The 13,488-nt window shown below is 48.7% G+C and overlaps 1 protein-coding gene across 9 annotated transcripts in view; it reads right to left on the reverse strand.

The window, feature by feature from the left end:
* TEAD1 (TEA domain transcription factor 1) overlaps nucleotides 1-13,488 on the reverse strand; it is a 269,279-nt gene that overhangs the window by 48,610 nt on the left and 207,181 nt on the right. For all 9 annotated transcript variants that reach the window (XM_081238930.1, XM_081238931.1, XM_081238929.1 and 6 more), the window contains 4 exons: nucleotides 13,329-13,463; nucleotides 12,147-12,193; nucleotides 11,178-11,239; nucleotides 10,078-10,202 (listed from right to left, as the gene is read on the reverse strand). In XM_081238930.1, coding sequence (XP_081095056.1) covers nucleotides 10,078-10,202; nucleotides 11,178-11,239; nucleotides 12,147-12,193; nucleotides 13,329-13,463 — 369 coding nt within the window. The remainder of the gene's footprint in view (nucleotides 1-10,077; nucleotides 10,203-11,177; nucleotides 11,240-12,146; nucleotides 12,194-13,328; nucleotides 13,464-13,488) is intronic.

Here is a 13,488-nt window from a genome sequence, read left to right on the forward strand (position 1 = left end):
ATAGCAGAAAACAAATATTTACAAAAACAACAAAAATAACAACTACCAACAATCCCAAGTATGTGGGGAATGTACAAGCAGAAATGGGGCAAATGTCAATGAGTCATGTCTACCAAAGCCTAAGACTAAATTTCCTTGATATCGAAAAGAGGGGTTAACACTGGCTTGTTCAATTACAAGAAAGTCTCCTAGGCACTCAGTAGATATGCTGATTATCAACATATCAATGACAACAACAGAAAAGGTGCTCACTCTGCATATTTCTTTTGTGGATTTCTGGGGAACAAATCAGCACACCTAAGGTCCATTATATACCAGGCACTGTGGTGGGCACAGGGAATCCATGAGCTAATAGTAGAAAGTCCCTCCCTTCAAAGAACCTACAGAGTGAATGTATGGAGCCAGCTTATTGCCTCTGTAGTCAGAACCATGGGCTGCCCATTAAATACATGTTCTCAAAGATTCTCATAGAGAAGACTAGGATTAAGGACAGTCAACATCCCCTCCCCTGTACATCCCACAACTTAAATCAGCATTCACCTGCTCTGTTCATATGGATGGCCGTATTCTCCAGCACTAAACATACAGTGTGATTCATTAGCAAGGAGAACGTATGTGGAATTTACCTTGAAAATGTGAACAAAGCTTCACAAGCCTAAGGTGCAAACCATGATGAAAACCAAGTTAGCCATCACATGTGAGAATAGAACACACTCTCAGATTTGTCAGGTTTCAGAAAACTGACCTTCCTTGCAACTACTCTGAGGTAGCAAGAGGAGGATATAGTCTTTTGAAATGAGGGAGTAAATCAAAAAAGAGGAAGGTGAGGCCAGAACCCAGAAGAGAGGTGAAAGGAACACGCTGGCCCGCAGCTGGGCTGCTGACCTGGACAGCAGCCAGTCCAGAGGGGACGAGGAGCTGGAGGGCTCCTAAAGGGACTAGAGAGATTCCCTGACTTAGCTGACCATCTGGAGAAGAGCTTGAGAATTCTGTTAGAAATGTGGAGGATGAATTTGTGTAGGTATATAAAAACGGAACAAATAAAAAGGCAATGACAAACTTTAGAAAAAACAAGTTTTACAATCAAGAAAATGGTTCTAACACATTACACGTTAACCATGCTGTGTACAAAATTTGCACAGGTTTGTAATATAAACACTGAGTGTTAATTAAACCAAAAATTGTGATGTAACCATATTGGGGGGCTGAGGATGTGCTAAGTTCAGAGAGCTAAGTCCTGGTCTTCCACAGTAAGAAGTCACAGATAATGTCTGCATATCGATGGATTGAGATACATAGTAGAAGCATGTTGTTTAGAAATATGGAGATACTATACAAAGCAAGGAATAAAAGGCGGCAGCAGATGTTCCTAAGGAGCAGGACTGGGAGGTGGGAGACAGGGCAAGGGGGCAGGGGATGGCTGCTCTTCCTTACAGGCCATGCATGGGGTGTGACCTGGCTTATACACGAAGCACATCTATTACTTTATTAAATTAAATAAACAGCCAATCCAAAACTATCTTGAAACATCATGGAGTCTTGTGAGGAAAGAACTATAAAGGGAAACAAAAACACAGAGTCGTGCTTCAGGATTCCTTCTAGTTGGCTGCAAGTTCCCTGAACCTGAAAGGAGCTTGGTCAGATCATAGAGCCTTCCTAGGCTCAAATACTCAGGATGACTGAGCAGGAGCTTGGACCCTTGTCTGCCTGCAGGGTTCACCAGAATGACTGATGTTGCACCGGCACAATCCTACCTGGATTGAGACGTCCGGTGGCTCAGCAGCCCCTGACACAATCTTAATACACAGATTTCTATTCTGACTTGGGGAAATGCTCATTTTCTCTTTTTATTGCTATAATCTCTCCAGTTATTCTTCACAGCAGCTGTAAACAGTGATAAAGGTAAATGTAATCCTAAAATCGCCCCACAGTGACTTGTGAAGGGTAATTTAGCTACCCTGGAGGATTAACAAAGGACTTTCCCCCTCCTCCAAAGCTGTCCTGCGAGGTTGCTTTCCTTCCTGGTCTCTGGCTCTCCCTCTCTCTCTGCTGCTTAGGGAGGCTGCAGGGGAGGAGGGCTGAGCACCAGACTCAAGAGTCAGACAGGGTCTGGGTCTGAGTCCTGGCGCCCGGCACGCTTCCTAGCTGAGTCATCTGGGAGGGGCGCTTTCAGCCCTCTCCACATCGGTAATGCAGGGATAATAATAGTAACTACCTCGAAGGAGCGTCACGATGCTTAAAGGAGATCACACAATGCTGTGCCAAGCATGTAGTTTGTTATTATTATCATTGCTATTATTATTTTCCCCAATAATCACGATGTTTCTGTACTTCGGGTGAAATTACTTGAAATCATGGCTGTTCCTCTGACAGCAACGAAATGGAAATACTAAAAATTTAAAGCAGAAATTGAGAGGAAAGTTTCAGACACATTGGTGATTTCTACTGTCCCGACACTGCCATTATGTACTGTACTGTAGGGTAGCTGAGGGAGGGGTGACGTGTACGCGAGGCCTTGAGGGATCCGGCCCCTGAACTACCCCCAAGGCGTGTCTGTGAAGAATGCAAAGTCTGTCCTCGCAAGTGGGGCTAGGGCAGCCTGGGCGGTTGCCCATTACTGCAGATGAGACAAACCAGAACAAGCAACTCCCTAAGTGGCCACTGGGGTTTAATTTTCTTTTCTCTTTTTTTGGAAAGGGCTGCTAATACGTTCTAGTCCAGAGCCCTCTGATGAGGCAGTTCACTTTTTATGCAAAAGGAAAGGGAAAGCCCTAAGAATCTGCTGGTCCTCGGCATCTGAGAGGCTCCCTTGGACACACCCCAACACTGCACTACACTGTCTGACCTGAAGATGGCGGTCTTTCCCTAAACGTATTCCAAAAATTCCAAGTATTTGAAGAACGCAGTAAAACCTTGAAAAATGACTGCTGTCAAATAATACCGGGAGAAAAATTATAATCCACTTAGGAATTCAAAGAAACCAAGACAAATAACTCATGTCAAGGGATGCTAATGTACAAGTTGAAACAGAACAAGGACAAATCACCTACATTTGCTTCCTGTTATTTTCCTGCCTGGACAGTCTGCTCAGACACCCCCAGCGCAGCCTGGGCAACCTGTGACGGCCCCTGGGCCCTGCAGGGACAGGGAGTGGATGCAGGACCAAGCCACGGAAAGTGGCCTGCGTCTTCAGTCCCTGGGGAGAGGAGCTTGCCTGCGCTCACGCTCCAGCAGGCTCTCTCCTCAGCTAGCTGGTCCAGAGGCACCAGCCCTGTTCTGGCTACTCAGCCCCCCGGTGCTGCTTCCTCCCTTCCCTGTGCTCCTCCCAGAAAGAAACACCACTGAACACAAGAAACAAGGAATGAATCGGTCCTTCCTTCCTGGATCTCACACCAGGATGCAGCCCCTCATCCCACCTCCCACTTCCACCACCATCTCCATGGAGCAAGCGGCTGCTGTTTTCTTAGAAAGAAGTGTGTCTTCCCCACACAAGTGCAGCTGTTAAGGCCCACTGGCTGAGTACAGGGACAGCGACCAGGAAGGCAGGCGGGGGTGCAGCTGACCTGCTAAGGAAAGCAGATGGAGCCTGGCTGGGCCTCTGTGAAATGTCTATAAAACCCAGATTTCCAGATGCTTTCAATTGCCTCATCCCCAAATGGTCATGAATAAAGAGGGTGAGCGTCCAGAGAAGCTCAGACATGGAGAGTAAACCACCCACTGCTGCTACGAGAGGGTGCAGCTGGCATGGATGCGCTGATACCACAGCTTGGCAGTCGTGCAGGACAGGGTGGGAAAGGCCACACCCCAGCACAGTGACGTGTCACCTCCAGCACTGGAGGACACTCCATGTCCCAGGTCCTACTGGAAGACCACACGTGGTAACACGTATGAGAAAACGCAGGCAGAAGCACGAACATTGAGCACAGCCAACCGTCAGACCCGCTGCAGTCCTCCTGAGGACCTGGAAGGCCAAATGTGCTTTCTGACCATTTATTCAAATACGGGATGCATACACTAAGAACCCATGGGTTAGAATCCAGGCCCTGCTGTTTCTGAGTTGTGTGGCCTGAGCCAAGTTGCTTAAACTTTCTGGGCTGTGGTGTCCGCATTTGAACAGAGATGTCACCTGGCCTGCTCATCTCACGGGTCAGTGTGAGGTCAAAAGAAACAGGAAACATGACAGTTCTGTGTGAGGCTTAGGGAGCTACACAGATGCTAGGATGCAAGTTAACTATTAATGAGAGCCACACACAAGCCATGAACTGGGGGAGAGAAAGAGTCTCTTTTCTGAAGGACCAGAAACCAAATCTCCCCAGAGAGCTGTTTCCTATGAACACATAACCCCACTCTGAGATGTAGCGACCCCCTTAGCAGGCATTGCAGGGCTTGGAAGCTTCTTCAGAGAGAACCTGCCCTCTTCCACTCTGTCCAGGATATAGGTGAGGATCCTCCTGGCAATCTGGAATCTAAACCTTGCTTCTGATCTTACTTCTCCAGCTGAATTCCCATACAAAACAACTGACTCTCCTTTCTGCCATGGCCCTCATCAATGTTCTATTGCCTCAGAGTTGCACTGGTCACATTTTCCAAACCAAAGTCAGGATCTGTGAGATCTGACAAAGGAATTTCAGTTGACCTGTGAATTTAGGCCTTTGAAAGAAGCTATATAAAACCATGAAATCATCCTTGGGGTCCACATTTAACCAACTGCCTGTATAGAAAAGAATCAGGCTGTCTGCAGAATATATTTGCAGAACTTGAGGGACAAGACTCCCCCCCAGAGGGGAGAACTCAGGTTCCCTCAGGCTGTGAAGACTGCTGAATCACTGCCCGCACTGGGGAAGTCCCATGCTTTTAGGCTGTTCCATCCACTTAGAAATAAAGATAAGGGGCCAGGTTACTCCAGGCAGCAAAACTCCTCACTTTCTGGTTGAGGAACTGCCATCGTCCAAAGCCTGGGTATCATTCAGGAATTCTCTCCTCCTGTGGAGCCCAAATCAAGTGTCCTTACTTTTCTTTCTCCAAATGTCTCGATCACCTTCCTTCACTGGCTGCCCCCGTGTGAAGGGCCTGCTACATCCAGGCTGTGCTTGGGGAGCTCAGACCTTGAAGGGCAGCCGTTTTTGCATCTGAGGGATTTTAAAATTTCTTCAAAAGTACAGTGATATGGTGAATATACAAAGGGGAGACAAACCATGGCACAGCCATTTCCTGGCAGTGGAACTTGATCATGTACCTTAATGCTCCTGAGTCTCCGTTCCATTACTGAGAGACGGGACGTAAGAACAGTGCCTGTGTCAAATGCTTGGCACACAGTGCTTGGGACACAGCTTGGCCAGTGCTGGAGGTTATCGTGATGGCTGCAACTAGCGGAGGTATCTCCCTGGTCAGGTGTGCTCCTGCACCACATCATGGAACTTCTTCTTCCCCAAGATACTGCTCCTTCAAAATCTAAAGAGAATAATCTCCTGTCCCGCCCTCTCCATCCCAAAGCTTGCCTTTCTCTGGCTGTGTAACTCCTACCTAACCGAACTCACACACTCTCTTCCTGCTCACAGCCCTGCTTGCTCTGGAATCCAGATCACGGTAGGCATTAAATACACACAACCTCTGCCTGGGAAGATGTGGCTGAGCTTCAGGGCGGCTGGAGGAACCTGCCCTGCTCCAGGGAGCAGGTAGAGGGATCCCGTTAGGCTTTATCAGGAAGACCACTCTGCATGCACACATGGGATTCAGCTTACAGCTCATCAGGCCCGGGTTTTCATTTCCCTAAAGGAGCAGCTGCTTCAGGTCTCCAGGAACTGGGCCCTGATTACAGGCGAGGCCCTTTTAAAAAGCCCACCCCGGGTGGAGGATCTGGCACTTAAAACCCTTTGATACGCAACACTGAAATTGTGTAGAAAGTGTACTTTCAAGCATTACTAACCACTTCTAAAATAGTCTTTGTTTTTTAGATCTTCCTTTCTTCACCCTCTGCTGTTTTTCTCTTAGCTTCTAGTGGAGCCAAAGGTAACAGAGGGACTGACTTGCTGGTTCTCCACCAATATAAACAACCACCGACTCCGGGAAATGTCTGGTTTACACATGTTGCAGAGCCAGCAGGGGGCGCGCATCCCCCAGATTAGTCTTCCCTTAGCTCCTTGTAGATAACGGCTGGCTACAGGTACACACAACAGATACAAATGGACCTGAGAACCTTTGGTTACAGGTCTCAGGATATGGAATCGACAGACCTGGATCTGAATCCCATTTCCAAGGTCAGCTGGCTGCCTAATACTGGGCAGGCTATGTCATAGGGTTGGGTAAGACAGTGCTGGCTATCACCAGTACTACTGCTGGTAGGGGTGGCAGAATTGTGAAGAATCTTTAGTGGTAGCAGGTGACATGTGGTAAACTGAAGAGTGAAATTTCCAGCATAGCTGGGACTAAAAGAGGTGGCTGACTAACTGAAATGGGGGAGAATTCACAAGATTACTTAAAACAAGCATTCTGACAAGTCTCAAGCACCAGCCTCTCAAATTATGTAACATGTGCTTTATTTTGCAAACATAAGGTGCTGTTACAGTGAACATGTAAAGGCCCTTGAGGTCCAAGGTCACACTGAAAAAACATGTAGCATGTGAATGGTTTCTTTGGCTCTCAGACTTCCAACTATAGGAAAGTTTAAAGCCATCTAAACTCACCTGGTACATTTAAACAGATTTGGATATACTAGCCTTAAAATTTAACATCAAACATTAAGCATGTTAATTTGATAAGGAAGCCAACAAAGTGACAAATAATTAAAGGTCCTAAACAAATTCAACTTTGGATTCTGCAAATCTTTGTCTACATACAGACATGTACGCACGTTTCCACCTACGTCTTTGCAATGGCTTAGGTTCATTGGAATCATGGGGCTATGGGTAGTGCTGGCAAAAACCAAGCAAATAAATTAATAAGCTTGGTGCAGTGTGATTTTTTTTCATCCTTATCACAGCCCTATGAGGTAGGTAATTCTATTTCTTTCTATAGAAGAGGCTTGGAGAGATCGTTAGTCAATGGCCGTGGCCAGGTCTGAACCCTTTTCTGCATGTATTGTCGCCCAAGAGGACATAAGGCACACTTGGGGAGCAACAAAGCCAAGAGGAGAATCTAGTTTGCCTGGTCCTCAGTCCAGGGTGGTCTCCCTTAAGTCCCTGCTATTCTGGAAATTCACTCTCTAGTTTACCACATCTGTCACCATTAAAGTCACGTGTTAGAGTCTAAGCTAAGGAGCCAAACCTGTTCATTCATCAGTAAAAGGTCAAATCTAGTTGAACCGTTCAGATTCTTTTTTTTTAATTTTATTTATTTTTTTATACAGCAGGTTCTTATTAGTTATCCATCTTATACATATTAGTGTATATATGTCAATCAAAATCTCCCAATTCATCCCACCCACCCCCTCCGCCACTTTCCCCCCTTGGTGTCCACACGTTTGTTCTCTACATCTGTGTCTCAATTTCTGCCCTGCAAACTGCGAACTGTTCAGAGTCTTAAGTGTAATCCTGAACATACATGAAACATGTATCTCTGGACTCTATTCCAAGGACTTGGTGGGCCCTGCCTTTCTAAACTATTCACCAGCTTTCACCTCCTGCTTTATCTACATCAGAGTCATCGTCTCTGGAATGCTCTTCTCCCTTACTCATCCCTGCCCATATCGATGCTCTACCTCTTGGCATGAGGGCTGCTTCCTTGACGAAGCCTGCCCGCTTCCCTGTCCCTCATTCACAGCATCCAGCGTTCTCCCTCCCCAGCAGTCACCACACTTTGCAGTGGCCTCATGTGTGACTATCGCCTCGTGTGCCTCCCCCGCTAGATGTCACCCCCCGCCCCCACCAAGGGCAGAGTCAGTGGCTGGCTGTGCAGCACTGGGCCGGCCCCTCCTCGGTACAGCCATCTAAAATATGCAAGCGCTCATAAATGTTTATAGAATGGACTGAATGAATCTGTCAGTGATTCACAGTGTGAAGCCCAATTAACACCAACAACAGGAAAAAGAGGAACTGGTCATCCTGGGCCCTAACAGGTCCATAACTGAGGAGGACAGTTACAATACGAGGGGGCTGCCATAGGCTTTTTAAATTAAAAAAAAAAAAAATTTTGTGTGTGTGTGATAAAACATTATATTGAGTCTTGTAACAAGGATAACAGCTAACATCTTGGGACTTCTGCTTCCCAATGTCTTGGAGTTCTATTCCTTAAAAAAATGGTCACAAAGAGAGAGATTTGCCCATACAGGAGATACACAGACTGAATACACAATCCAAGAGACCTTCACAATTGGTGGTGGTTCACAATAGTGAAAAGAGTACACGGAAACAGAAGATCTGAACTCCTGGTCCTCCTGCTTATTGGCTAAATATCCCAAGCTATTTAATGTGCCTGGGACTCAGTTTCTTCATCTGTACAATGGGGAAAAAAAGAATCCAGTTCACCAGCACGTTGAGGACAAAATGAAATAACCGACAACGTACTCTGTGAGCAATGAGGTGTCATACAAACACAAGTTACAGAAAGCAGAAGCACAATCTGGTCCAAAGCCCAGCCTTCAGCCAAAGAACCATCTACACTTCTCAGACAGAAGAGGAAGAAAAGAATCAGAAAGGTAATCTTTTTGGTTGTTTATTTCAATGCTCCCACAGACAGGGTTTTAAGCTCTCACTATCACCCTTCTTGTAAAGCCACTCAGACACTAGAGAAGAGTGATCCAGGTGGCCTTCTCTTCCCTGTTCTCAATAATCTCATTTTCCTTTACCTGCCTCAATGGGCCCAATGACCTAATCTACATCTCTTTCTTCATTTTTTCCTAATTTTGGAGCAGGCTCTATTTTTCCACCAGCTCCCAGCATTCACAATTCATAGACAGAAATGTCAGGGGGCCACACGTGGGTTCCCGAGTCTCCACTCTGGTGACGGCTGGTGGAAAGCCCTCTACCCGTGGGGTCTCCCCCATCCTACCATCAGAGGCTTTCCACCGAGCCAAAGTACAAATACTCCCTGGAGAGGTCACCTCCAGATGTCTGTATCCAAGTTACTTACAACAGACGGTGAACTCATTCATGATGCTTTTTCCTGGTAATAGAATGACAGCAAGGCGGCAAATACCCAGAGAGCATGGCACCTGTGTGCTTTTGGTAGCCCCCAAGATCAGCAGGGTGGGGTGAGGTACAAAATATGGAAAGGAGTTGGTAAAGCTCCCAAAGACAAACTCATGATTTCTTTAGTTTTTGCCTTGGGCTCACCCACACACAGATGCAATGCTCATACTCACAGCCAAGGAGTGGGAGTGAAGAAAGGGTCTTGGGCTTCTCGGGTGGGAAAGAAGGGAGGCTCACATATGCAGGGGAAATGGTGGGCCTGGCTGAGAAACAGGGGGATGACGGGCACTAGATGGGGCGGGGAAATGGGAAGGAAGAAAAGCGACAAATAGAGTCCAGATGCCAATGTTCTTGGTATTTATGGTATTATAATGCATCACATTCTACTTCAAATTGCTTAAGTAGTACTCTGTTACCTCTCCTTCAGAAGGTAGTAACTTGCTATCTTGAGAAGACACAGGTTTGAAAAGAAGTATAGAATAATAGCTAAATGTTTAGGCTTGAGTTTTAAAGACATGAGTTTGAATCTCTAATCCGTAACTGTGTGGCTACAGGGAAATTATTTAACCTCTCTGTTTTCTCATGTATCACGGAGCACCTACCCGTATGGGGTTTTGTGAGGGTAAAATGTGATCCTATCTATAAGCTTTGCACACAGCACCAGCCACAGGGCAGGGCTCAAAACATGTTACATTTTACCACATGCAAGAGCCTGTTAAGGTCCTTTGCTACAGCTCCAGCAATCCTTGGAGTTTGCAGTCCACAGCATCCATAACCATTTAGCTCTAAAGTTCCACATATTTTGTCAACAGAAAATACCTTTTCACTTAATTGAAGGGCTGTTCCGCTATCCTCCACCAGGTCTGCTTCACACAGGTTACCTGTCAGGCCTAAGGGCAGGGAAAGAGGGGCAAACCCTGGGTTCAGGACACACCTCTCTGGGCACACTCACCGAGTCTGGGTCTCGCTGCTGTTCGAGGAAAGCTGAGAACTCCACCAGGCGGAGTTTGGTTGTGCCAATGGAGCGGCCCTGCCAGGCCGGGACCGAGGGAGCTGGGGCTGACGCAGGCTCAAACCCTGAAATACCGATCGATCGTCACCTTCAACCTGGCCGCTCACCTCCCCTCGGGCCTCAGGCCAACCCCGGGGCAGGGCCCTACCAGGAGGAAAGGCCAACAGGCCCGTCCACCAGAGTCAGGGGCGGAGCTGAGGCAGGCAGTGGTGGGTTCTGGCGGAGGAGCCCAGAGGCAGAGCCAGCCGGAGAAGCGCAATGCACGTGGCGGCTCTTTCTAAAGCCGGCGCCAGCTCAGGTTAAGGGCTGTGGCATGAGGACACCTAATCCTGGGCAAAGGGGCCTCGCTGGGGACCACGGCAAGAGTGACGAAGAGTGGAAGTAGGTGCTGGCAAAGATCTCCTGAGACAGGAAAGACAGGCGACCAAGACCTCCTGTGCTCAACCATCTCCTTCCCTAAGACTGCAGTCACCAGCACTGTGGAATACTCTCTTGGAACGCTCCGTGGTGTCGGGGCAGAGGGCGACGAGCGAATGCACGGCAGCCTGGGGAGTCTCTAGCAGAGAGTCCCACTGAGCCTCTGCGCATGCGTGCTGCGGAAGGCAGGCGGGCCGGCCGCGTCGCCGGTTTCTGGCTGGGCTTCCGTGTAAGCGCTCCTTTAAAAAAGCGTGCTCGGAATTGAAATGCACTTCTCTGAGAAAGGGTGAGTAAAACCCTATCTGCCCTCAAGACTGGGACTGCCCGACGTGGCCTGTTTATGACGAGGGAGGAACCACAGCAACTTCCCCTTCCAAGGATGACCCAGGGTCCTGAGTGAAAGTGATCAGGCTTCCTGTTTCTTTAAAAGCCCATCAGAAGAGCTCTCTAGAGATGACCGAGGCGAATCAGGCCCTGGGAGGGGACACCCCCCTGACCCTCCTGAGCTCCGGGCTAACCCTGCCTTAAGGAGGGTGCCGGCGAGAAGGGGGCGTCCATGGCTCTGCAAGTGAGGGAGGGTGTGCAGCTGTGGAACAAAGCAAGAGGGTCCCGCAGAGACTCACCTGGAATGGGGGCTGTGACCGCTGGCTGGATAGGGTAGGCCTGCTGCACGAAGGGCTTGACGCTGGAGACAGAGGATGGAGAAGAGTCAGAAACCACGACTGCAGCAGCGGCTACTTCCCAGGCCTGGCCTTGGCCTCCCAAGGCTAGGGACCCACCTGGGGGCCTTGCCACCGTAAGGTTCCCTGTCTGCAGGTGGTAGCACAGCCCAGGCAGACCTCTGCCAAGACAGAGACCCAGGTATGCTGTCCATTTGAGACGGGCCAGCAGGCTGCTGGGGACCAAACCACCAAGCCTCATGCCAGTTCCGGGGGACAAGTTGGACAGACGTCAGCCTGCCTTGCACATGCTGTGATATCTATCTCTGAACCTCTCTTCTGATCCCTGCAGAGACCGAGGTCAGTGGTCATCATTTCCAGGCAAGGACTGGGACACGTTTCAGTCTCTCCTTCTCTGGGCCAAATAGCTCTAGTTCTTTTGAGAATATATGGGCAGGAGTTCCTTTCTGCTTTTATCCCTAGACTGCCCTTATCTTCCAGCTTACTGAGCTTGCTTCCCTTGCCCTCAAAGCATCAGTAGGATTTTCTATTAGCTGCCCCCACTACAGGGAAAGCCAGAATAAAATGGGCTATAGGATCACCTCCACTGCCCTCTCTCAAGCAAGCACTTTCAGGAGGACCCCAGGCTCTGTCCCCCAAAGCCATGAAGGGATGGAGCCCCTCCTCCTGTCGCCAGCTGCACGACCACTAACACTTAAGGTGGGAGTGAGGTGTTTACACATCTCCCGGATCTGAGCAGTCTCTTTCCTGCTATTGGCCTCAGTAGATAACAATGGGGGATGACTTCGGTGATCTCAGGTTAATTCTCCCTTCTCCTCCAAGCCTGCAGGCAGTCTGGTGCCAGGAAACCTCTACCCAGGGTGGGCTGTGACCAGCCCCTAGTTGTCACTGCTGGCCCCTCCTCAAACTTACTCTTGTGAGGATCCAGGCTGTCCTGTTTGTATCATTCCCGGCCAGAACTGGAAGGCAAAATGCAAAAAGCTTCAGGGTTATGAGTTCACCTCAAAGCACTGCTCAGGATGTCTATGCACTATAATCTTTGCTAAAGACAGTGGGTTCAGATCATCCACCAGCTTCAAAGTGACCTTCCCTAAATGCAGATATGGCCACTGCCCTGCAGAAGATTGCAACCTACAGCTAGCTCCCTCTGGCTTTTCTTCCAGAAAATCTCCCGGAGGGCAGGGACTAGGCGGCAGCTCTTCAGCGTTCACCTGACACCCAACTGAAATCTGGGTGCACTGCAGAGGGTTCAAAAATATCTCATCTGACTACTTTACCCATGTGCCTACCTACCCTTCTCCTCCTCCCTCCATTCTGAAATGTTTCCTGTGTAACATGTGCCTCCACAGCTCCCAGCACGGGGAGAGGACACAGCTCAGAACGAGAGGCCAGGAGCTCGGAGCAGCAGCAGAGATGCCTCCTTTGCTGTGAGCTTTCCTGAGCTTTCTGGTGCCCGCTGACTGGCGGCCTGCTGGAAGGGCAGTAGGATGTCAAGGAAGTCAGAGAGCCCTGGGTTTGAGTCCTGACATCGCTAACCATGTGATTATGATCAAGTTACCCAAACTCTTGTTTTGTTACTAATTAACTCCAGTTTTCTCACCTGTAAAATGGCAATAACAGTAAGAGGCATTTAAGATTATTTTGAGGATTAAATGAGATCATAACATTAAGCTTCTCGGCCCTTGGCAGGTGCAAAATGAAAATGATAATAGAATACTTCTGTCCCTTTAGGGGTTAGTTGCCATAAAGTGACCCTGAGGACACAGGAACAGAGACCAAGGGCCAGGATTAAAAAGATAGAGCTGAAGAGGCAGATAACAACCTGGAAGGGCACCAAAAAAGTGATACTTAATTCCATGTCTTCAGGGACTAAGCTCCTTCCCTCTCCTTCTCCCTCTCTTACTCTCCCCCTCTCCCTTGCTCCATGCTTTCTTTCACCATTTTGCACTCAGCAACAGGGCGCCACAAAATGGTCCTTACCCTCTCTTACACCTGACCCAATTAACAAGAAGTGCCAGGTGGATGGCTTTGTGCTTGGCCACGTGGAGCCCATGCACTCAGGGGCCATCATTATGGATCCAGCTCATGACTTACCCCTGGCGCCCCTGGGAAGGTGGGGCGTGGAATCCCTGGCAGCCCCAGCTTGTTGTGAATGGCAGTGGCTGATACGATCTGGGCTGACGACATGGCGGCCATGTGCTGCAGGGCCTTATCCTTTGCAGTCTGATCCTTGAAGGTGACAGTGACACACAGA

This window comes from Mesoplodon bidens (genome assembly GCF_964165515.1).
Source record: "Mesoplodon bidens genome assembly, chromosome: 7".
NCBI lineage: Eukaryota > Metazoa > Chordata > Mammalia > Artiodactyla > Ziphiidae > Mesoplodon > Mesoplodon bidens.